This window comes from Heliangelus exortis, chromosome Z, assembly GCF_036169615.1.
Source record: "Heliangelus exortis chromosome Z, bHelExo1.hap1, whole genome shotgun sequence".
Lineage (NCBI taxonomy): Eukaryota > Metazoa > Chordata > Aves > Apodiformes > Trochilidae > Heliangelus > Heliangelus exortis.
In genome coordinates, this window is record NC_092454.1 from 51965412 (window position 1) to 51992464 (window position 27053).

The 27053-nt window shown below is 36.9% G+C and overlaps 1 protein-coding gene across 15 annotated transcripts in view; it reads right to left on the reverse strand.

The window, feature by feature from the left end:
- MAST4 (microtubule associated serine/threonine kinase family member 4) overlaps nt 1-27053 on the reverse strand; it is a 275542-nt gene that overhangs the window by 29713 nt on the left and 218776 nt on the right. For all 15 annotated transcript variants that reach the window (XM_071730329.1, XM_071730328.1, XM_071730326.1 and 12 more), the window contains 7 exons: nt 23548-23705; nt 21327-21402; nt 19679-19888; nt 16613-16714; nt 13055-13187; nt 8528-8595; nt 6931-7016 (listed from right to left, as the gene is read on the reverse strand). In XM_071730329.1, the coding sequence (XP_071586430.1) occupies nt 6931-7016; nt 8528-8595; nt 13055-13187; nt 16613-16714; nt 19679-19888; nt 21327-21402; nt 23548-23705 (833 nt within the window). The remainder of the gene's footprint in view (nt 1-6930; nt 7017-8527; nt 8596-13054; nt 13188-16612; nt 16715-19678; nt 19889-21326; nt 21403-23547; nt 23706-27053) is intronic.

The window sequence follows — 27053 nt, forward strand, 5'->3', positions numbered from 1 at the left end:
GAGCATGGAGCAGGTAAAAAGACATTACACCATTATGAAAGTAGCAGAAAACTACCTCGGGCAAAACCCAAGACAAACCCCACCCTTCATGCCTCCTACTAAGTCTCACCCTCTGCTGCCCCTCCCAAGCTGGAGCAAAGACCAGGTTATTCAGTACTCCTCCCTGCTGCCTTGAAGCCTTTTGTACTCCTGCACCCTTCCCTACAGCTCCTCTCATATTCACTCTCCACCCCTTCATTACAACTCCTTTCCTTTGCATTTGTACCATTTACATTCCAGTTTTCACCTCTCTTGTTGTTGCTATATCCTGTCAGTCTTGGCTTCTTAATCTCTTATCATTTACTGTTTTCCTCTCCCTGCTGTAGTACCATTATGCACTCCTAGAAACATGAGCCCTACAGGTGCCTGAGGCTGCCATCCTTAGAAAAAAATTAAGTGATACAAATGAATTGAAGATTGCCAAAGGACTTGGTATGCAGAGCTCTAATCTGGACAGTGTCCTAAGGTGAACTCTTAAAACAGATACAAACCAATGTGTATTATTACAGCATCTTAATAAATCCCATCTGCAGAACACATGGATCATTACTACCATACTAAAAGATGAAGAACCAGTAAGTTCTAAGGACTGTTTAGTCCAGTAAATATCTGGGAAAAGCTGGCTGTGTTTCCCAAGCTCTCTAAATTGCATTCTCCATTCATACAGTCACTGGCACACAGATAATTGTATAATTTCCAACTAGAATTCAATTATCTGCAATTCCCCAGAAAAAACTTTGTATTGCTTAAGTCTACCGGACACAGAAGACAATTTCAACACAGTTGTCTCTCTCACATTTTCACGTGCCTACACAGTTTGTGCTAAACAAAAAGTGCTTTTAAATTAACTTCATCATGTAAAAGTGTCTAACATCACTTATTCACATCTTCTGGCCACAGTAACCCCATCAAACAGCATTTTGTGCTTCCCAAAGAAAATTATGTTCTAGCCAGCAGAATGTAATTTCTGAAGACAACCTCCTTTCTACCTCCAGGATGCTCCCAGTTCACCAGTGGTGCCATTTCCTCAGCCTGCCTTTAGCACACTGAACTAAACACAGAATAATAACAAATACATTCTAAATAGAATGCTGTGTGTCAAGCACACATCTGCTGTGACACAACTATTAAATTGGAGGTGAAAGGATGGGAACAGCCATCTTGAGATCTAGCACATAGCAACATTGTCTCAGGTAATTTTGAACCATTATTTGCCACCCTTGAAGTAGCTCCTGTTACTGTGTAACAAGTTACAGTGTAGCTTGGATGACCCCTCAAAAGCTGTTATTTTGTTATATTCTCCTAGTCCTAGCACCTTGTACTCGCACCTTGTTTCCCCATCCCGCCTGTCTTGCACCCTTCCCAGCTCACTGCCCCACATCTATCTGTTCTTTATTTTTCAGAATGCTGCAGGTGAAGCACAAGACAAATGTTTATATATCTGTTTTGTACGTACTCTAACAGAGAGCAAAAAGGCCCACTCCTTATTAAATGATTTTCAGAATATTGTAAAGAAATATTGTAAAAAAATATTGTAAATCCGAGGATTCCTTTAGCACAAAAGCAGTATCAGGAATACCCAAGACCATCCAATCGCCCTATCAATCCATTCAGTGACAGTGCTACACCCTCTCTGCATGAAAAGCCTCAGAGTGGTGCTGCTGCAGTCTCCTATAGTTTCAAATAAAGCATGTGCTTTCCTACCTTCCCCCTGTTTTCATAACATGGTGACAAGAGTTTTCCAAACAAACTCCAATTTTACTGTACAGATTTCAACAGGTACACAAGTGCTCTGTGTTCTCCTGATGCTGTATTTCAATATAGTAAGAAACATTTACTTTTCAGGAGAGGTAAGAAATTTCATAAACTTAAGTAACATCCAAACATTATCTTATTTCAACTCCAGCATAAATCTCAGCTTGAAAAAGTATCTTTAAAACACCTTTTGCTAGACATGAGTATAAAACATTGTGGACATGTGTTAATATGATTTTTAAAAAACAAAACAAAACAAAAAACAAACAAACAAAAAAAAAATAAACACCAAACATTTTTCTTGGTTCCTAAATTGCTCCAACCTAAATATTATGCAACCTATCCTTCCAATCTTGCAACCAGGATTACTGGTTTTACTCTAAATTACTTACAGGCTTTAAGCCTGGTTCACAGCTCTTCAGTAACTTCAAATTCTAGAGCCATTTTACAAACTAGTCTACATTCAGTGCTTGAGGCTAATGTAGCTCTGTTACTTGCTTTGAACCAATTCTCTGATTTGTCAAAGGACCTTGAACTCCTAGTGGAAACACAGGTAGTGTACTTGCTTCTTAAAAGTAACAGCTGCTCACCAGGAGCTATTTTTCATTTTCACAAGCAATTTCCCAAGAAGAGTTTTAACCTAGTCTGCCTAGAAGCAAATGAGAAACTGGCCATCTAAAGAAGGGCTGTGACCCTTCTCTCACAACTGTACTAGTCTTGCCTGTCTCAGTATGTTACAAATTTTGACTACTAAGACCACCTCTCCATATCTAATAGTAGTAATATCTTCTACCTTTATGAAGGCTGGTAAATGCAGATGTAAAATGACGAAGCTGCCATCCACATTTCCTACATGGAAACTGTTCTGCATTTGCAAAAGAAACACTTGAGAAATTGAGATTCTCACCATTTTGGAGCACGCTGCACGTTCACTGAGGGCAGAATTCAACACCTTCAACATATTAACAACCCTCCCCCACCACCGAAAAGGATTGAATTAGCTGTCAAAATTAGATCCTCACACACGTGTTTGGTACAGAGGGAAGTTAAGGCACTTGGCCTGGAAGGGAGGCTCTGTCAAGGACAATTAACTGCATTAATTTGATGTTCATATTTTCTTAAAGGCCAAAAGTGAATGATACATATCAGATGCCTAGGATAGAAATTGACACCCACTATTTTCTAAACTACTCTTTAAAGATACAGGCTTCTAGGTATCAAAGCCTGTTACTTTGCATAGACCAGTCACCCACAGGGGTAAACAGAAAAAGAAGAAAGGAATACAACTGATTAGACCCATACGCTATTAAAAGCTGGTGCCACTTAAGTAAACCTACAAAGCCATGCCCTTCACTTCTGAAATTTTGGCTGTGAAGTTGACATTGTTTAACTTTCTTAATTCTATTTCCAGTGCAACCGTACCTGAGCAACTGCTGTCAACTGAGTGGAGAAGGGACAGAAATGTGTGTTCACAGGTCAGGGGCAGCAGCTGCTAAAGGCAACAACTGCCTCAGAGTTTTTAAATTTATAAACACCATCAATTAGTGCTTCATGTACATATTGACATTACCATCTCTGTAGAAGTGAAAGCATGCCAGGCAGGTGCAGAAGTGGTATAATGTATTTATTTTAAGCAGAGACCATTATACATTTGTGAAGAGCATGTGAACTAACATCAATCACTTCCCTGAAAGCAAATGTCATCTTTATTTTGTTGAGCTGGTTCAAGAAACCAGGCAGATACCAATTTGAAGATAGCCACTACTTCTAGCTACTACCTCTTGCAAATGAGAATATCGAAAAAATGTTGCTGTGATTGCAGTAGAAGTTTAAAATTTGGGAAGCATGAAAAATTTTGGCTGGCTGAAAAAAGCCATGCAGCTACTGAAAACATTAATGACTTGGCTAGTACCCTACATGCTTACTGATTCACAGCTTGTTTAACTTCTTGTATATTCCTAGCCATTCCCAAAAACCTGATACACCTCATCCATTATACAGTCATTTAATTGCACTACAAATGAGTGTACCGAATCAATTAAAAGCAGAGAACTGCTAAGATATTTACTCAACCTTCATAAAACCAATAGCTTATATTTAAACTCATCAGGTTTAACATATCTGATAAATTTCTGCTGCAGCATGCCAAGACCAACAATTACCCTGTCAGGCAGTCAAACACTTCCATTTCACTAACGAAGGCAAAAAACACCACAGAAGAAATCAAAGACAGACAAAGGGATTTTTTTAAAAATAAAAATACATTCAGAATTAAACCCTCCATGGTTACTTCAAAGAAAACATTACAATAGCATACTGCATCTTTAATAAATTACAGCACTAAATATGACCACTGTCATATTTTTGTGAATAAATCTCCAAAGCACAAGCAAAATCCACACATTTTCTGGTTATTTCAAAAAAAATACCCTAATGGCCTGGAAAAACACAGAAGTGCAAAAAAATCTTTATGGAATAACAAAAACAAGTTTTATTTCAGCTGCTTATACTAGTAAATAAAATGCAATAGGGGCCACTTTACTGCTTTGTATTCACAGATGGAAAAGTGTTATTGCTTTACTACACTCCATTTTGTAGATGGGTTAAAGAGTGTTCAGGTAACCATGATGTACTCCCCTTTAAACTTGACCAGAACTTTCAAATAAACTAATCACCAGTCATATTGTTGCAAACAGAAAAAAAAACATGTAGTGACTAAAAAATGATCTACCAATATTATGGTCCCAGCTACCTGCCACACTCCTGTGGAGGTCTCCAAGTACACAGATAATCTTGAAAAAGTGATATCCCGGAGGATTTAGGAGCACAAGCCTCCTCAACTTACAGAAGTTAGGGGGAATTTGTTAGGTACTAAATAAAACTTTAAAAAGTTAGTAAATACTGTCTCACAGCTCACCATCTTCCTTTGCCCTATACACTAATTAGTAAAGGGATGTACCTTTGTTTTCTTACTTTTTTTAAACTTCTAAGAAATAGCCATTAAAAAAAAAATCTGAAATACTAAAATCTAGTTCGCTCTAGTTTGCTTAAGAAGGGAAGGAACATCACTCTACTAAACTGACAAAATTTTAAATTTCCACTTCTAATACTACCACAATGAGGTCTACTCCTGTTCTAACATTTTCTAAAGACAATAACGAATCATGCAGAACTAATCCACGTTGTTCACCCTCTATCAGCTTTTCTTTTCCTCATAAATTTATCAGGGCCTCATCCAACTTCCACAATTATTTGTGTAATTGCCAATTTCAGATATTAGTGGTAATAAATCCATTTTGTAAGTGCTCATATTCCCTGCCAAAAACAAAGAAAAAATTCATGTGTCTACATGGTACGTGCTACAGAAAGACAAGGCTTTTCATCTTTTATTTCCCAGCTTTTCAGATCCTTACTTGTCTCTGGTTGCAAATGAACAGCTGTCTCCAGCTGATATGTCTTAATGGCTCCTCAAGGATCCTTATACTGTAAGGGAGCAAAAGCCACGGGTCTACCAAACCTCTGACTTTAATCAGCTGGCCTTGTGCTGCTGGTTGTGGCATGCTCTTCTGCAGCTCCCTCCTCCCCTCCCCATCCCTCAGCATCCTGAAACTGCTAGGTAGCTGGGCAGGTCTAGTGACTCATCTTTTTGTACAACTGAGGCCCAGCCCACAAGGCTCTCAACCTCCTCCAGAAAGACAAAGATGAATTGGGTAGGACATGAAGGGAGGAATGGAGGACACGTAGCATCTGCCAAGGGAAGGAGATGCGATGCAACCAGGGAGGGTAACAGCAGCTACTGCTAGCTGCTGAAAGAAATGGTTTTGAATTCCTGGGGAGAAACTAGCATACAGAAAGTAGTGAGTTTGTCTAGGCAGAAATTCTGAGAAAATGAGCTGTGAAGAAGTCGAGCAGTCAGAAGGTGAATCTGGATATTGCCTTCAGGCTTTTTGTTGAGCTATGTAAGCAGGTCTGGATGGAAAGTAATAGTTTCCACATGAGCTATCATGACCAACAGTACTAAGGCAATACTAAATGCCCTGGGTCCCAGAAACTAGGGTTTCCATTACCTGATTATGATCAGAGAGTACTACTGTGCCCACCAAGCCATTAAAATTACATGCAAAACTCCAGTGGGTAGGCTTCAGGTGCCTCCTCTATTATGCCCAAGGTCACCTCAGAGTGCTCAGTCTATCAGGTCACTGCTGCTTCCTGCCTCACATAGGTAGTGTGCAGAGTAGCAAGGTAGAATACCTGCAAGGTGACAACCTGCTCATACTGTTTTCATAAATCTCAAATTGAAAAGAGCCATTTTTAAACAGAACTTCAGAACAATAGGGGTCTGTGCAGGACGCCATAGGTCAACAGGTCCTGTCTTGATGCAAGTCAGTGCAGAGGAGGAGTCAGTCAAGAGTCCAATAGATAGTATCAGTGCAGGAAGGATAATTAAAGAGATTTCCTTCTGCTGGCAGGCACAATACCCACACAATGCTTCCAGAAAACATTTCTTGTTCATTTTAGGCTTAGGCTAACAGAATTTTTGCTTGGTCTTTATTTCCAAATGGCCTGCATACCACTGGGCAGTAAAATATGTACTTTCCAAGAACCCAGAAATTAACCAAGTAACAGCAATTACCTTAAAGCTAACTGGTTAAAGTTTGAGGATGGAAAACTGCCCCAGAGAAGCAGAAAAGAAGGGAATTTGTTTCTATTTCACCAAATTTCTTAGATGAAGTAAGCATTCATTTTTAACAATCTTGTCTCCACACAGACACAGTTTTGTACAGTATCACAATTGCATAAACACAGCTGCTTCTGGTACTATAAAAATGGTTTTAAATCTGCCCTTTGATTAATTCAGATTTCATCTTTGGCACTGCACAATACTTACTTCTCAAAATCTTTGTGATGTAATATTCATTATTTTAATTCACTGCAGCACACAGTAATTCATTATTGCCTAGCAAGTTTTCCATTAAGTTTTTCTTCTGAACTTCAAATATTAACAAACAGGAAAGGAGAATGAAAAAAACAGCAGTGCAAACAAACTCCCTCACACAAACACCACTGCAATACAAAGTAATGGGCAGTTATATGAAAATAAATGCAAAAGAGCTGTTGCACTCATGGATTACTCACCCGTAGGCTCCATTACTAATCAGTTTAATTGTTTCAAAATCACTTTCCCGAGGTTTTCTCCGCAGCTTCAGTGAAGTATTAGGGCTCTTCAAAATAAAAAAGGGAAAAGAAAAAAGTTAGTACAGTACTTCTTTTTCAAAATTAGGGAAAAACAAAAAAAAAAAACCAACCAACTATCAACAGCAGGCAGTCACACTCTGATGAAGCAGCTTAATAGTCTGCCCAGTTAGAATAGAAAGGGACCAACAGGCCTACTTGATGCAAAACTCTTTTTAATCAGAAAGGTATCTGTTACACTGCAGATACCCATCCATTTATGTACATGCACAGGTTAAATCAGACAGACAAGACGACCTCTGGCAAAGCACCTTCTCCATTCCTGGCAATTTCTATCCAGAGTTACAGATTTCTCTGCATCCCAGAAGGCACTCACTGGCCACTGTCTTCCTATCTTTGTAAGTCCAACTCTCATAGTACAGCCTGGTAGCAACAGAATGCAGACTAGCTCACAATTATTAGAAAATTTTGGACATTTCTAATGTTAGAATACATCATGATATAATTTACGATAGACTGAAAAGACAGAAAATGGAAGAAAAATCTGAAAGTAAAACTGCAACAATTCTATCACTACAGAGGTCACTTTCACCTGCTTGTATTTCAGAACACTTCCAAAATGCAGTTGTGCCAAGTACTGCATAACCTTTTTTCCTATCTCTAATTTTTAATCAATCTTGAAGATGTAAGTGTGAATTAGAACCAGGGTGCAAGGGAAAGGGTGTAGTGGTTGTGATGACGGCATGAGACTTCCAGATTCACTATTCCAAACCAACATGAATCTTTTCAAGATGTTTTCCAAATGTACAAGAAGTTCTATGATCCCAACCCAAGCAGTGTAGCAATAGTTAAGGCTGAACACAGACCAGGCTGGAACATTTTCAATTAAATGATTGCCAAAGACAATTCAGTGTAAGAAGACTCCTAAGTATAAGAAGGCTCATTAATATAATAGACAGGAGCAGAGGGAGATGATTTATTAAGTAGTTTAGCTCACGTGCTTCCCAGTGTACAACTCTTCCTAATTGCGTATTTATGGCAATTTTGAATGGTCTTGTATTTACTTTTAAGTAATGCTTCCCTGTCACTTTCTATGTGTGTTCATACCACAGCTGCACTTTGAGAAAATGTTTCCAAATATTTATCCTAGATTTTTCTATACTGATTCTATTCCATGTTCTTCTATTACACTGTATTATTCTTCACTTATTTCTTCAACATTTGCATAACACAAATAACTTTACAATCGAAATTTCTTAGCTACTGCTACACCAGTTCGCACCTTAGACTCTCCTCAGTACTTCCTTTACCCTCTTTCCACTACATAGTGTTCAAATCTAATAAGAGTATTTCAAATGCTGATGAACAAAAGCAGCAGAGTAAGAAACTCCCTTCATGCCAGAACCCTCCAATCCTTTAGAGATGGCAATTTACACATATAAAGAGAAAATACAATGAGGAAGGGTGTGGGAGGGTGGGGAACTCTACACATTTATTTTTCCTTGCTCAGATTCAGCAGCAACTTAACAGGAAAACTTACATTTATTGATTCATCCACTTCCAGACTTTCTGTTGTCCCACTATCACAGTTAACTAGCTGAGCTATTTCTGGAAGCAAAGGTTAGAAAGGTTAGAAACTTCATTTTAAACTATACAAAATACAAAACTAAATGATATGCACAAAACCTGAGAAGTGACACTTTTCTAGAATACTTAATAAACATGCTGCCCTACTGTAGTACTTGCTAAATAACCTCTAATGCACTTCTGAGCTTACATTAAAAAGAAATCCCACCCAGAGAGTGAAAACTGGCTATTCAATACATTTGCAATCTTCCATCGATGAATTCAAACAGATATGAAGCAATGAAGAGTGACACTGTACCCGCTGCTGAGACACAGGAATTCTGAGATCCATGTGTGATGTGAGCACTGAGGGAAAGACAGCACTTAGATGCTAAAATCCCCGAGGATCTCAGCCACTGAGGGATCCTCATTCTTGCTGGATGCCTTCACAGATAAGAGTAAAAAGCTTCTAGTTCAGACAGAGGTAGACTCCAAACAGTGTGTGTACTCTACACAGAAATGCTGGTATGCCTAACAGAATAAAAACCATTTTCTTCCTAGAGGCTTACCACTTATGTAGTCACTACTACAGACAACCTCTCTGGGAAACAAAGATTCCAAGAGCCTGCAACTTGACCTGCTTGTCTCTGCCAGGGTCAAGCTATGCTGCAAAGGTTTAAGCCTATCCTGTTCTTTATGGGGCCTAGAAATGAAAAATTCACCTGGTAATAAAAGCTAAACAGGACCACTGAAAAGGCTCTGGGAAGCTTAGATATTACTTTAATCATAAACACAGGTAATTATATACTCCACATAGTCAAAGATAAGTATTTTATCACAACTATCTTACGGGAATCAGATGTAAGACCACCCTAAATTTTTGAGGTGTATTTTTGTCTCAGCACTGCTCACTAAGTTTATGAAAAGAAAAAAAGGAGTATTCACATAGAATATATAACTGGATTTTTCACCATTAAATGTGAAATTCTGCACAACATTTACTGTAATCATTAAAAACAAATTAATCATAGAGATAATTTGTCATTTATCTGTAAGAAGAAGCTATAGATTTAAGAAGTAACTCTCATTTGTAATCACCATCCAAAACACAACATTAAGTGTAAGAATCAAAAGTAATGAAAGTGTCATTTCAAAAACTAAACAAATCTTTAAAGTGCTAGAGAAGCTAGAAACATTCCAAAAATTCTAAATCTTAAGATAATAAACAGTAAAAAATATCTCTGATAAGAACAAACACATCCTAAAAAAACCTGGAAGAGCCAAGACTAAAATGATATAGGCCAAACTTAAAATGGGAGTGGATTTTCCTAGCTTGGTGAACCTAGGTTTTTTCATAATAGAACCATTGATTAAACCTTTATTGTACAGGTCGGAACAAAGCAAGGTAGAATAAATACACTGTGACAACCTGCTCATACCTCAAATTAAAAAGAGCCATTTTTAAACAGAACTTCAGAACAATAGCCTCTATCTGAGAAATACATATTATTTCCAAGCAGTAGGTAGTAACGGAATGGAACCAAAAGTCAGTTTTCAAAACAGGGAGCTATGAAACCATTTTGCAATGCCTGAAGAGATTTTTAAAACTCATCTAAATACCATTAAACATCTGCCCTCTTTCTTTCAATGATTTAAACCATTTCTGAAGACTCATGATTCAAAAAGGTAAAGATGGCAATTTTAAAACCATGGGGAAAAAATTCTCCCTGGGGAACTCTTCTGAAATGCAGCCACCAGTCTCAGAAAAGTGATGAATCTGTTGTGGTATTGCTTTCAGTAGAGTATAAATTTATCTGGTGTTATCTCCAAGTAATGCATGCATCATTTCACCCAAAGAAAGGACGCTACAGCTATGGCAGCAAACAAAGGAGAAGTAGAGAAGGGTCTAAACAAAGCAGGGTGCTTTTCTCTGCAGAGAAAGTAAAATCCCTTGCATGAACATTTATAAGCACTGCAGACATAATTGAACAGTTTAGTTGGAAATACAATTCCGTGTTTCAGGATTAGTGCTGTTACCGAGGTGGGTTTTTTTGTTTATTTTAAAGGATTTGATTCTTCTACCCTTTAAATATTGATAATTTTTTCTGGTTTTGCATACAAGGAATTTAAAGCTCTCTCAGATGATGATGTAATTTTTTTTAATTACCTTTGTAAAATATTAATTCCAGGGCATAAGCCTATTGTGTTATTCTTTTATTTTTGCTTAGGAATTGTCATTGTATATAGAGACACCGATTTAAAAGCCAATCCTGATAATTTATTAATTCATTGCACAGTGATTTATACCACTTATAAGCATCACTTTTTGCAGAGAGGCAAAAAAGTACTAATACAGATCAGGTGGTCTGAGTTACTTGAAAATCTACATACACATTGACCTCTAAAATGATACACAAAATAATTCAGTCATCCAAAATTCTAGCTGAATCAAAGGTCAACAGTCCACATATCATACCTCCCTCAGTATTTACTGACAAACAGCCCATTTTTCCTTCAGAAAGTAACATGTCAGTTATCCTAGTATGCTTTAGCATTCATCAACATTTTTATTTGTTAATATTTAATTCATGAAACATAAGAGGCATTGTAGATTTAGTCTGAGAAAATAGTATCCCTATTTGCGTACAGCAAAACTCTGTCACAATAAACTTTAAAAAAAAATGCAAAGATATTATTAAATTGAGTTAGTGTCAGATTCTTGGCTCATGCTGAGGAACACTTATCCAAGTGGCCAGAAAGAGTCAATGAATAAGGTAAGGCTCAAGTGGCAGAACAAGGGTCAATATTATTAAACCCTCAAACCACACTCCAAATTAAATCTTGGATAATTATCAGTGAAGAATTTATGAATTGTCCAGACCAACAGCTCTCCAAACCCAGCAGACACCGCTTTATCTTGCAGATAATTATGCTGTTTCTGGATCTTTTTGGGTACCACAGGGAAAACAATACTTATGTATTTCCTTAATTTATCTAAATCCTTTCTGTAGTCCAAATCCAAGTAAAAAGCAAAGCTGCTTTTATTTCTTTCTCTGATAAAACACTAAATTTTGATGAGAGAACTTGGATGAGGGAAGATAGGAAGTAGACAATTAGTAGGCTTGGCTTCTTTTGCATTTGTTAACATAAGACAAACATAATCTGAATATAATTAACAATGTGACAATATCCATTGTAACTGAATTAGATCTAACCAAATTCCTGACATCTGGCAGTGCTTTATTTCACAAGCTGCTGAAGTTAAGCAAAATCTGTATTTCTTTTACTGTACTTAAAACCTACTAGCTTTCCTGCAATTGAAGGAAATGTGAACCTGCACCAATAAGAACCAATAAGAAAAAGTTTATCATAGGTTTTTACTATTTTTTTTTCCTGCCAAGTTCTCACCTAGATATCCTCCTTGTGCTGAGTCATAACACAGAGGAAAAACTTAAATGAGACCATAAGAAAGATGGGGACAGGTTTTTTTAGCAGCACCTGTAGTCATAGGATAAGGAATAATGGTTTTTAACTTAAAGAAGGCAGATTTAGATTTGGTATTAAATTTTTTTTTACAATGAGGGTCATGAAACAGGTTTCCCAGTAAGGTGATAGAAGCCCCATCCCTGAAAACATTCAAGGTGAGGTTGGATGGGGCTCTGAGCAACCTGGTCTAGCTGTCTCCGCTCCTTGCAGGGGTTTTGGACTAGATGACCTTTAAAAGCCCTTTCCAATCTGAACTACTTTGAGCCTGGCTAGACTCATTTTTCATTAGCTAGACACTACATAGATTCATTTTTCATTATAGTAATTCTGCCAATTTCTTCCAAATTGCAGAATGAGCACTGAACACAATGAACCAATTTTCATTTGTCACCAGTGGTAAAACCTGGTCTCAAATTGGAAAAGAAAATGGTCTGATTAGAATATGTTATTTTAGTTTTCCCAATCCTATTTTAAAAACAACAATCAGGCAAACAAAAATTCTGCAATCACAATACCTCCAAGAGAAACCAAGTTCTCCTAAAACACAAGTCCTCAACATGGACACAAGCACTAGTCAGGAAAATAATTTCCTGCAATTTTAATAGGAGCAGGAGGTAGTCCTCTGAGGGACTCTGTAATGCAAGAGTCTGGGAGCACTGAAGGGTAAATAACAGCTCAGCCCAATTTAATTTATATGTATGGTTAGGTAAGAGTCACCATTAAATTATACCAGTAAATTTCAGCTAGAGCTGAAATAAGGAACTGGCAGTGCCAGGCTGAAAGATGAGTCAAAGTACTATTGACACAGAGTATTTGTGAACACGAGTCACAACAGAATATCTCAGCCTTTTTAATACCCTTGAGCTTCTGAGAGAACAGTGAGGATTAGTGAATGCTTATTCTGCTATCATCTTTACTCTGACCCTCTATCAGCACAAACAGATTATGAGAATTATTAAATACATTGAGAAGGAAGAATTTGGAAGCCTACAGCTGGTCCAGGAGCTGCACTTACCTTCCAGAGGATCTTTATTTAAGCCCAGCTGGCTAATAATATAGCGAGGAATATCTGTTTTAATGCCTTGCCCCTCTTTAGCATGGCCTTCAGCTGCTTCCAAAAGATAATAGAACTCTTCTGGATCAAACTCCTAGAAGAGAAATAATCATTATTCTCTCTCGAGAAACAAAAGTCTTAAAATACAACATAAAAACTTTCTTTGCTTTTTCTGCTGCAAAGATTTGACATTTCCCCTATTAAACTCAGTACCTTTTTATTCTATTACTCATAGTCTTTTTATTACATCTATACAATGTAGCATGCTGTAAGCAATGAAATGTCTTACCATTATTTCTGAGCACCACTTTAAGAATGATAAGTTCTTTGCTTGCAGAAGTTCCCATAATACTAGATGTTAAATGACCTACGTTCAGCAGTCATAAGATTTCAAATAGAAGACCTCCTTTGACTGCAGCCACTTGAATACAAAAATCTACTACTGTAATAAAAAACCTGAAGTATATTGCTGTCTGTTTTTACTTCTACATGAAATTTTGATGTATTTTTAATCAATGTGTATGTATATGCCTTGAGGAAAATAAAATTTAAAAAAATCACTAACCTTAGAATTAATCCAAAATCATGAAGTGCTGAAAACAACATTTGAATATCTAATTGTTCCAAATCTAGAAATGAAACATCCTTCTTTTGTAAACCAACCACATTATAGCTATTATTTAGACCAGGTCTAAGCAGCAAGACTCAAAGAGGAAGAAAAAAAGCAAACTCAAAATCTGCACTGTCCTCCAAGTCCCAGGAAATATGTTTACTTAACTGCCTTGATAGATGCTAAAATTAAGAAAGTATTGAAAGGAAGGCTGCTTAATAAAATGTTTGTGAGTTTGTTTGGTTTTTGGGGGGGTGGGTTTTTTTGTTTTTTTGTTTGTTTTTAAGAATTAATTTTTCTGGGTTTTTTTAGACTTCCCCTATCTACTAGTATGAATTCATATCAGAACATCTCTGACAAGCCATTACATTCTTCAAGATGTTTGTGACAATCAAGATCAGAACAGATACAATGCTTAACAGAATGAGAGCCAGTCAGAGAGTCATGAAACACAAAATTAACAAAACAGACTTTCTGCTGGACCAATTAATTCTGTTTAAAATACCCACGAAAGCCAAGGAGATCACTTGCGCACCTTCCAGTCCTTTTGTAATTCACTAGGCTTCTACTGAAGCCCTTCAGCTAGGGCTTCAAGTTTGCCTTCTGGGTCACAAGGCTCCTGTCCTAGCTACTCAAGCTACCCAGGACTTGGGAACTCGATGTCCCAACCTGGAAGATAGCTCGAGAAATCAGAAATCATGTTTCATTCTGGAAACATCCAAACTGTTGTGGCTACCAGGAGAGGTAGCAGTGCATTCGAAAAGAACTATTGTGGCAACACTCTTCATTCATCATGAAGCAATTTTTATCATCTCCAGCCTACTCCCAAGGATTTACCATAATCCTTATGATTCTTAATCATATGAATGTGAACTTTTGTATATATATATATCTAAATATATACACACACGCGTGCACATACACATCAATAATCAGAAGCAACAAATCTTCTGACTTCTACTTGTAGTTCTGCATTTCATTTTCCATGTACAATTGAGAAAAAAAAAAAGTCAGTATCTGGCAGTAGCTCTTGGCACGTATGAAACTGCAAAAGATTTATTTAATTCACATGAAGAAAACCAGGAAAAAATACACACCATGAACACGTGGGTCAAGACCACCATCAGAAAACAACATTAGTACATGGGATCTGAAACTTCTCACAACAAAAGTGACTGATTTATTTCCTACAATGCCATGAGCTCCCTGACAGAGGCTGAAGGTTTCCATATCTAGTAACTACTTCAGACAGATATTCTAAATATCAGCCAATATTACTCAAAAAGTAATAAGCAACCCCTGGCCTTGCAATGCTGTCCTTCCACTTGCATCAGCAGGCCCAGTAGAAGGAGGGATTTAGGGTGCACAACAGCTTTGCTTGAAGAGTGGTAAGGCAGAGCAAGATAAATTCCCAGGGCAGAAACAGGGAATTAAGTGAACAGAGATTTGGACTAGATAGCTCAAAAACCTTAGCGTTTAGTGGGAATGTACTAACGAGGCAAATAGGTCACTGGGAGGGAACCTGAACTGAAAAGGTAGAAGACAAGACAACCAGCAGGCATGGAAGAGAAGGACAAAGCATCATAAAGAAGCCTCAGTCTGCCAACCCATAGGATGTCTTTAAGGGTATTTTTGGACATTTGATGACTGAGAGTGACGCAGAACAGAGGGAAGACAAAACAAGATATCATATAAGAAATGGTGTGTACTCTCCTCTAAAGCCTGCCTTTGTGTTTTTCAACATCTCTTTCATTCTGATTCAGAGCAGATACCTTTTCTTAAGGTTCCTTCTGAACTGCAAATCATGAACTGCAACTGGGAACATTCAGACATGGTGTTTTCACAACAAAATAGAGGCAGGTCTCAAAATGCACACAGCCGAGTGAGCCAGGTTGCAGATTAACTGTGCCACAGATGAAGAGACAGCACAGCCAAAATCAGGTTGGAAAGACTTACTACTTCATATTTAGTACCATGGAAATGCTGTTATGACACTTCCAGGCATAACTTCAGTCTAGCAGAAGCTAAGTGGCTTCCACTTGCCAGCCTCAAATAGCTATACCAGCAGCAACACTGATCCTGGTATTGCCAAGCAGAGTGGCTCAAAAGTCAAAGCTCAGGCTTAGGCTGCCTGCCAGGCCTGTTGGACTCAGGATGGCTCTTACATGGTATCTGTATCTCTACGCTGTCCTCCTGAGGGAGCCTATCAGTTGCACTGAACAACTGAATCACAGTGGCTCTGTGAAAAGGAGCAGCTTCCTGCACCTGAGCCACCCCAGCACCTACAGCATGGGCAGAAAAATCAGAAACATACCTGGGTGGCCTCACACAAGCCAGCCCAGCCTAGTAACATCAGTGCTATATCCATGTGTAAGTAATGGGACCATTCTTCTGGTCCCAAATACAAGTCTGACTTGTATGTATATACAGATTCCCTAATCTTTCTGCTGCTGTTCCTCCCAGACCAGGTCCTGCAGAGCTGCTTGCAAGTTGCTTACAGCTCTGGCAGCTGTTGAGTGACACATAATTATGAAGCTTGTAAAAAGATGACAAACAACTACAATGGGAAAGCCACCAAGCAGTTATGATTCCAGAACATTCCCAAGGAGCAGCAAAGTCTTGTTAGCAAAGTAAGAAAAAAACCAAACCATTTCCAGACTGGAGCTTCCTTAGTAGCTGAAAGGGATTCTTTAACCTAGTATTTGCAATTGGGGGGAACCAAACAACTGCAGGAGGTCCCTGCCAGTCCCTGTTCTTGAATAAAAGCAGAAATGATCCTACCAACAGTGAAGTCCCACCCAACATTTGACATGTTTCAAAAAACAATTATAAAGGGGTAATGAATACTTAGCCAGAAACCTTCATATATCAACAAATGAAAAGCCTAATTATAGTAAGCATGACCATACCAGGCATTCCAGTAAACGAGCAGGACGAGCAATAACTATCAGGATTTTTCGGACAAATTGCTTAATAAATGCCATTTCTCTACTCTCTGATCGCTCTTGAGCCTAAAAGATTTAAGAAAGAAAAAAAAAAAAAAAAAGGAAAAAAAAAGTGGTAATAAACCAAATTTTGTTCAATACACTACTCAGGAAAGCAGATACGGTATTTGGAACACCTTTGAGGGCCTGAAGCATGTACTTAACACAAAGAGCATGTCAGTTTCATGATGGTAGCAGAAATAATAAAGATTCAAGCAACACTGTAATTTCAAATTCAAGTAATCCAATCTGGACAATGCTAATACTGTAAGAACAAAATAAAAATGGCTACAAGGGACATAATACCTACCTTTGAAAAAAAAAATACAGTATTATTACCAGTTTCACAAAAGAGACTACATTTCAATATAACATACATCCCTCTACATTTGCACTTGTGTCTCTATTTGTTAGTAATTTTAGAATTAAATAAAACCTGACCCAACTAGTCTTAAGAAACATAGGAAACATCCACGTCACATTGATCCTGATTTCCTTTGGTTACATGTTATATTAAAATGAAAATCACACACATATACACACACACATATATATAAAAATCTATAAAATCTACTTGCAGAGAGGTTTCATAAAGGTAAACATAAGACAAAACAAAATTGTGTTTTTTGGGGGGAAATGGGGGGGAAATGCTATATGGAAATACAAACAGAAAAAAAACCTGCTAGAAGCTTTGGTAACATTTGTACAATGGTCTGAATTGCATTTCAACTTTATTTCAAATGTTCCTCTCTAAGAACATATATATGGATGCTAATGAATACAAAGAACCCATACTATTCTCCTTCTGATTAAAATATACTAACAGGTCCTCTCTCAAATATCAAAGCAACAGTAGTCTAAGTTTTTCACCATCTCTTGCTTATTCAAATTATCACAGAGCTAACTAAAAAACTAACATTTTAAAAGTTATTAATATGGACAAATTAAGTACTTCTCAAAAATATGTATCTTGCCATTCTTGAAGATAAAAATGATGAAAATATGACACTACACGTTCACCTTATTATGAGCATTACAAGTTAAAAACCACCAAATATTTGAGAAGAATTAATCTGTGAAGCTTAAAGAAGGAAGAAGAAAGAGGCCCAAGTACCATCTAGCACTCTGCAACAAGTTTTGGAAGAACCTTAATTGGACCCAAGTATTTGTGTTCTGCACACTATCAAACAGGTCCAAAAAGAACACTTTTGTAACCAAACACGAGCCTGTTTTAATCACTAGCAACATTTAAAACACCTTTGTACAGTTTTGTAAATACTCAGGTGTGTATGTGATTAAAGGATCCAATACATGTTACATTTAAGACAGTGCTAGAGGGAAGTATTCAGGTCCACTTAACTTTCACCTTAGATTTATAAAAATCTTGCTTGAATCAAGCTTCTCAAACTTCAGAAGTCTTCCCCTGGTCCTTCAAAGTAATTGCAATACACCAAATAGCATATGAGATGCAGCTTTCTACTGAACATCACAGCTGAGAATTAACAACAAAGGAACCTCACAAATCCAAGGCAGAACTAAGTGCTCAAAATCAAGCTGTGCACAGAGAAAGTTTTCGTACTGTCCCATCATGCTATTACCAAGTACTATGCAGTTGACTCAAACATTCAGTATGAGTATTTTATGTTATGGTCTTTTCAAATGAAGGCTTTTTTATATAATAAAGAATTAGCATCAGAGACCTTGACAAAATGAGTGTTTCTGTGGTTTTTTAAGTAATGCATTGCTTCATATACAGATTGAACAGTAATTTGCTAATCAGGGTTTTTTAGTGAGGTTTAAGGGGTTTATTTGAATGAGAGGAAGTTACTCTGAACTTCTGTAGCCATTTTAAGGGATACATTGTTCAGAGTCATTATTAACAGTCATTTAATGAATCTTAGCTTCTACCTGTTTCCTTAAATTTTGACATAAGCACTAGCATTAACATAATTCTTAGTCAGGTATCACCAGCCAACTGGCCAAATCTGCCTGAACTTTGGTATAATAAGAATAAAAGTATTTCACAAGAAGAACACTAAAAGAAGAACTTCCTTTTGACTAGTAAGCATGCTCTATGTATTTTTTCTGTTTAAAAATATGGTTTCAGTAATCTATATATATATTACTTGATGTTCTTAAGTTTTCCATTGCTTTATGAAGAAAAAAATTTCAAAATACATTAGAAAACATCTTTAATTAATAGAAGCTGTAAAAAAAAGCAACATAGGGGAAAAAAAATATCAGCAAAACCTTTAACAAGTGCTACTGTGTTCAAAACAAAGCTGAAGACAAAGGAAGACAGGCATGGTATCTTAACCTATCACATTAACTTTGGTTCATAATGTGCTAGCAAAACCCTCAAATAACCAAGTACATTGCATGCTGCACTCACTGTTTTTAAAATGATACATTCATTGACTGCAGTGACAATGTCATAGCACATTTACTTTGTCAGGTTTCAAGTTCTTCTTAATTCATCTAGGTGATTATTCTATAGAAGATCTGACACTTTTAGAAATTACATTATTTCTGTTAATAAACAGTTATTAAAGTTAAAATATTTAAGTAATTAAATAACCTGTAACTAATGGAAATCTAATGGTGGCTGCTTGCTTTCTCAGCAAGCAATTAGTAGGGTTGATAAAGTGGAAAGTGTATATGTGTCCTCATTTATCCACTATGAACACAGTAAACAGACTGGCATGCCTCCTCATTTAGGCTTATGCACATACTTCTTTAAGCTGTTTATAACTCACACTGCATGACAAAACACTGCTGTTTCTGAAATCTTTATAAGTCGTCTATCCAGACTAGTATACTTGGATGCCTTATACTCTTTGTTGTGGTCACCATGTAAACTAAAACTGGTATGAATACCACTTTGCCAATTATTTGAGTGAGCAGTCATGATTATTTCAAGACAACAATTCTTAGGTGAACAGATTTAAATTTTTTTTCAAGCAAACATAGCAGTAGTCTCATGGCTCATACCTCCTGTAACAACTTGTCTAATTTCTGCTGTAATTCAAGGAAGTATCGTGATGTGATGAGGCCCTGGTGGGATTTATCCAAGCAATCTCGAGCCAGTTCTGTGATCTGATGGTGGGTAAAACTGAGCACTCCATCTGCCAGAGGAAGGACGTTCTCTGGAGAATGATTTGTTATAATGTCTCGCAGCTTCTCTTCCATCTGAGCTGTAGCCTATAGTTAGACAGACATACAATGCATTACATCAGCTTTACATGAAACTAGCTGCCTCAAAGCTTATTTCTGATTCTGTGACATTCTTGTACTACCTAAGATGTTACCCATCTGGAATGTGTGAGAAGACTGAAGGAAAAAAGCAATCAAACAAAAAGGCAAATGAACAGATGACATATCACCACATTATCAGTCCTGAAAAGCAACAGCCTTACTGTGCTGCTATTCAGATCCTCCCTTTTGTCTGCCACTGGTGATTAACTGTACACTAATCTTGTGATGATCACTAAACAGAACTAAAGCAACACTTACGACGAAAATTTTAAGTCCAAGTCAAAATACTGAAGAAAAAAAAAAAAAAAAAAAAAGCCTACTGTGTTAGAGTAGACTGAAGATACTGAAGTAGAAGTATACTGAAGATATTACAGACCAGAATAAATACCTTTCCACCTTTCATACAGGCTACACCATGTACACCATGAAATACTTCGCTGGGAAATCTGAATGAACACTGACTGATTAAAAGCACCACAGTCTCACAGGTCTTGTCAGGTAGGTCTTCACTTTAGTAGATGTGTTTTAGACAACCAACTGCCCAGTTCTCAAAAAAATGCAGATTCTTAAAAAATCCTTAAGGATATTTTCATTATTAGTCTATGATTATTAGAAAGTAATCCCACACCTAGTTCATATCTCAAACATCAAACTGAGCAGGTCATTCCACACTTTCAGGTTGCTGCTCAAGTGAGGTACAAATGCTGACAAATTCCTTTACACAATTCTATGAAGAAAATTTTCTTTTTTTTTTAAGGCATTTTTTGGAACAGCATCAGTTTTACCTTGTTTTATTTTTCACAGGGTCATCAAAATCCTAGGAACTGAGTGCAGTGTTCTACACTACACAACTGCACCTAGGAACTCACTTGTATCTCAGACCTCTAGACATGACAACAGTTTATTCTCATTTGGTATCTCATGGTCAAAGCCCCACAGCTGTTTACTGATCTTCACAATTGAAGTAAGTATATATGAGTGTTTGGGAAAAGGAATAAATGTTACTAAAGGAAGTAATGTGCAGGTTTATCAGCTGATTCTCAATAAAACTTAGCAAGAGAAACTATTTATGGTTTACTAATTCAGCATACATTTGCCCAAGTACACAGCACCTATTGAAATCAGATGCAGTGCCTGTTTTCAATCAGCAGAATATATTACCAGCATCATTCATTTCAAAACCAGTTCAGCAGCTTTGCCACATGAATGTCCAGTTCTCAAGAGGGATTTTCTTTTTTGTGATTTTATCTTTGTAAGAGCTTGGTGATGCTTTATGAAAGCCATTACATTTTGATCATTAGTTCCCATAACAAAAACACCACTTACTTAAAACCTATGTAGCCTATCAATTTAGATACTGGTTACCTTGAATACAATTCATTACCTTTGGGAACCTTTCCTTGTAGACATGGTTCATCATAATTATTTCATTGTCACAGCAGGTAGGAGAACGTCCAGGGCTGCAAGCAAAGGAAATGATCCCTTTATATTGTGTCCAAGCATGAACTGCGATAAATTATTGATTTTTGTACAGCTTCTTTTAAACAAAAGGACAACACAGGCTTCACTGGAAATGTACATCTGACCAAGGTACATCCTTGGTACATCCACCAACCAGCTGATACACTTTGTTCCTTTCTGCTGTTTCTGATTGACTCTAAAGACTATTTCATGTGCTTGATTTTTAACTACTATGTTACATTCTTAGTTTGTAGCTACACTGTAGGACACCATCAGTTTTGCAACACTTGTGAACATCATCTTTTTCTTAGAAGGGCAACAAAGATATATGTACCTGTTAATTATGGCTATAACTGCCCCTTTGAAGGTTACCTACAATCAAAATAGCATAACCTGCTATTGAAGTCCAAGAATTCTGTTAGCTGCAGGTGAAAAATTTGAGAAGGATGCCTTTTTTTCCTTTTTTATTATTTTTTTTTAATTATTTTAACAATAGGTAGAACATAAAAAAACAGCAAACAAACAAAAAATACACACAAAATAAAATAAAAAAACAACCCCATACTAACAAAAAATTATACTCAAAAGAATCTATTTTCCATCTGACCAGCAGTTAAAGGCAGCAACTTTCTACAAATAATGCTGTACAAGTATACGTAACAATTTTGGGTCACTGTGCCTGTAAGAAAAGCATGAGCCTTGCAGGAAAAAATCCATAAAAGGTATCTGTGGCCTTGGCTAACCTACGAAACTGTGCAGCTATCATGAGCCTTCATTAGCCACTTTCAATTCCTTAGAAAAATCTCCATCTGATTCTCCTGACACTGGCCCATTCAGCTTGATCCAAAAGATGCTGAGTATGAAAGAGACTCCACAAGGGGAATGTCATTATCTGGCAGTGACTTTATCTTAGTATAGTGGCTTCTCGCATGAGCAGAATTGGGTCTTGGCTTTCTAAATAGTTAAAAATGGAAGACTAGAATTTGTTTTACAGTACCACAATGATGGGTGGTCCTTTAACTGACAATCTGTTAAGGACAGCTATAAGCAAATCCACTGAGGACAGGGCAGGTACATAATTTCATCACAGCACTTCTGAAGTATAATACGCCTCTGAAAATACTTGGCACTTGTTTTTGCTGTGAGGCATTTGTACACATTCTCTGAGCTCAAATGAAAGATTTTAATTTTTTTAGGTGTAAAACATGGAACACAAATTGAAAAAAGATAAGGCAATAAACACAATACAGTTTTCATCTGTAGTTTTCTAATTAACAGGATTTTTTTCGTAGTAATCATGCAGTTTCCTGTAGTTACCAACTATATTTCTCACAATAGTCTACACAGATTTTTAAGTAAAAAATTTAAAACCACAGCTAAAATATATTGCACTACATTCCTCAATCCTTAAGATCTGCATACCTGTGAAACTACTGTAATTTTGAAAGGATCAACATAACAATTAGAAATGTAGTCCTTCCTTTTTGTTCCTTCCAGTTCTTGAAAACTTTTCCACTAATTCATCTCAATTTTCCAAGCCTAAGCTATTCCGACTGCTTAAAATACACCTTGGATAAAAACATCTTACACAAATGGCCACTGAGAACGAAATGAAGAGGCCCAGACTTTGGGAAACAAGAAACTCAAGTTTACCTTGGTGAAGGAAATAAAGGAGTACATGCCCACCCACCCACCCCTTTGTTCTTTATCCCGTTTCTTTCCAGATAGTCCTAGGATATAAATACATTTTGAATTAGTTTTGCAAATAAGGACTCTCTCTTGAGGACAGTTTGAGTAGCTAATCAAGACAATTCATAGAGGTTAGTGGCCTTCATTAAGAAGAAGTTGACAATGTTAGCCACTAAAGTGAGCCATGATCAAAACCAGGAGTAAGAATTTTTAGGAAGTACCCATAATTCACTCAGATGCATGGTTCTTTTATTATACTTTTATTTTTATATTATGTTATATATATATATATATTTATGTTTTTTATATATATATACATATATATATATGTTTTTGTATGTATAATTATAATTACATATGCAATTAAAGAAATGGTGAATGCTTCTAATATGCAAAACCATGATGCTCCAGAAGATGCAAATATAGTTCTAGCCCCTATTTCCACACAAACTCACCTGAGACTACGGGACCGAGGGCGCATTGCAGTGGTTCTGCACCTGTTATCACTGGCAATGCTCTCGGTGGTACAGAAATGTTTAGACAAAAAATGGAGTTCATCAGGCGTTGGCTGGTATGGTAACTGGTGTAGCTTCTCTTGGGATGAACAGGATGACTACAAGAGCAGAAGAGAGTGAAAAAACTATCAGAGTGAAAAACATATTTGCAAGACCATAATTCAGGGCTCATTAATAAGGTGATCTAATTTTTTAAAAACTGTCATTGTTTCCCATGCCTGGCTATGAATTAAAAGAAGAAAATAAAGAGAATAACTATATTTTAGTCCCGGAAGACAGAGACATTGCATTTCAAAACATCAGGTTCCCTCTGAAGTGAAGATGACATCTAATGTCAGTAACGCACACAAGTAGGTAAGAGTAGCTAAAATGGGGTCTGCTGAAAATTAATTATTTGAGTAGGACAATGTACATACGATAACTGTGGAGTACAATTTACTGCCAGAATACACATTGTAAATCTACAAAACAAAGGAATTTTATTATACATATGCAAGACATTATTGAGGCTTAAAAAATATAAGTAAATGTAACTTAAATTCTTGCTGATAAAATTCACACTAACTTATTCTAAAATCCTGTGTATTCAAGTGAAAGAACTTAATACATTTATCAAGGTAGAGTCTATGGCTGACAAAAGTGGAAGGAATTACACTCACAACATCTACCTAGAATAAAACTGGAAGATACAGACTGGAATCAAATTGGAAGTTGCATGTACAAAGACACGCTACATAAAGCGGTGTGGATGATCATATTGCCACATTTTACTGCCTTATGCAGTGTGGATACCTACTGGAGCCACACTAAATGTTTGGAGGTAGAACTCAGGCTTCCCTGAGCCTGGATTTGATAACCTTGTAAATAACATGTACATAGTCCAATGCATTAACAACCAGCCCTGCTAATTTGGCCTGAGAGGTGTAGACAGAAATATTCTCTACTGTAGCTTCTGGTACCAAAACAAGTTTCCAATATAGCTTGTTCACAAATATCCTGTACAACTGCACAAAGGTGCTTGGTGCCATGCAGACATTCCCTTTGTTTTACCTGCAGAGGAGAAGTCCAAATACTGTACTTTTCTGGAGTTCCTCTGTTTCCAGCTGACTTTGTTGGAAAAGTGAGTCTATGCCATATGTCAATACTCATGTGCATATTATTGTTCTCATCTGTCTTCTCATAAAGGGCACCAAGGCCCTTGAGTGACTGCACTTCTAATGGACACCAACGCACTAAGGGCTTCTTTGCTATATTATCCCAAGTGAGCAAAATCAATACACTTTAGTACTATACACACATTGTCCTACATTGCTAAAGTCTTCAGGTACTATCCCAGCTGGTAAGCAGAGAAACTATAGAGTCTACCTGACTTCTAACTTATTTGTGTGGTAAAGGCTGCATATATTCTTGAGTTCCTAGGAACTCAAGAAATTACTACTTATCACACTAGATCTCATTAAGTCATCTTCTAAAAGCAAGAAGGAAGAGAAAGCTGACTGCTGAGAAAGTTTACCTTGTACAGGAGATGTGGGAAGGCTGCATCACAACAGAAGTTAAGATTAGCGAGACTGCATTACCTTGCTTTGCTTCAGGCTAAGAAGCACGCACACCAAGAATTTACCACAGTTCACATGGTAAGTTATGACTTGCCTAGTCACAGTATCTCATTTATGAAATTCAGCCTTACCACATTTCCATGCATAATTCAAAACATAGCATAGATACGTCTTTGCTACTTCACACTTAGGCAGCTAGTTGCAGTTAACCTGAGATGGCATTTTTCCTACAGGCAAGTTCCATGAAATAAAAGATACTCTAGCACAGGGAAATTTGCCAACACCACCCTTCACGGATTTCTTCCATAAAATCGATCTCTATCTCCTTGGCTTCAGGGGATTCTGGGAAGATCAGAAGGACAATAACCTCTATAACACTTTTTCTTGAAGTGTCACAGAGTCTAGATCCAACAGGAATTCACTAACAATTCTCAGTTGTATCAGAACCATCACAAGGCACAGAGTGGTTTTCACGGTGGCCTGAATTCTGATCTCTGTACAAATCCAAGTCCCCATAGTAAAACTTTTAAAAAAAAAAAATCTCTCCCTGCATTCTAGAATAGCTACTTTAAAAAAATCATGTAAGATTTAATGTATTTTCCATACGCACAATCGCTGTGCATCAAGGCAACGCGAACAGTCCTTCAAAAAAACAGAGACAAATTTGCAGCCAGTGACAGCTAATGTAAGCCCAAAGACTCTTTTCTGGTATTCTTACCCTGGTTCCCCACCCAAATAAGCTTCCAAGAATATAACTGACTGGCAAAAATATACAACTGAGTATGCTCTCACTTAAGTTTCATAGACTTGCTCTCAATCACATCTCGTAACTGGCAAGATCTGATCCAACTTTTATAGAACTCAAGACACCCAGAGTTTCCTTCAAATTGAATAATCTTAGCAGGAGATATTTTAATTTAATTTCAACTTTGTCGTGAAAACTGGTATATGCAGTACTTGCACCACTTCTAAGTACTTCACATTTTAAATTTGAAATACATTTCCATTACATTTGAAATTCAATTAACTTGTCACTTCCAGTATTAAAAAATGAAAAAACAGGCTAACAAGAAAAGGTAAGCTAACTCAACTGAGCATAACTGTGATTACTACAGACTCTTCTGCCCCTGCTTTGACTTTCATTTGCTTGTCAAGATCAAAGTTGTGCTCCACTGTGATGTGTAAAAACTGTTTTTGATCTTCAGTTGATGGATCTCTGGATTAACGTGAATCTTACTCATCCAGCACTAAAAAGGAAGCGTTCTGTACCTAGACTTAGTGCATAAAGTGGTCTCTGAATGCTTCTCAGAACTTCTAAGAATGTGAGGGAAGAGGCTGCACAGTGCTAGCTGTTCCAGATTCTGAGAAAGTACATTAAAGCAATTTGATGGGCACACTTCCAGTTTATATTTTCTAATTAATGTGCATCATCCAGTGAGTAAAAGGAGGTGAAATGCCTCTCTACTAAGAGGTAAAGGAACAGTGGTTAGATTGAAAATTTAGAGGTTGTAACAGTACTTTTTCAGGTGTCACTATCATAAGAGAATTCCTAGGGGGAAAAAAAAACATAACCTGAAACATAGGAAATTTATGGCATGAATTCTCCGATGGTTTCTTTACCCAAATTTGAATTGTCTTTTTGAAAAACAGGTTTCTTTTCACAAGTCAGAAACTGTTGAATATTAGGGAAGGCACCTAATTAATAATTTAGAAGATGTGGTCTAGTCAGAAAACATCAAGGCATCAACAACAGTCTATTATGGAAGATATCTAAGTCTGTAAATGACTATTTTTTAATAAGAAATTAAAAATAAAAAATTTTAAACTGCTCCACATGCCAGTATGTGTACAGTACTTAGTAAACTTAACTGGGAAAGAAGTATACAAATA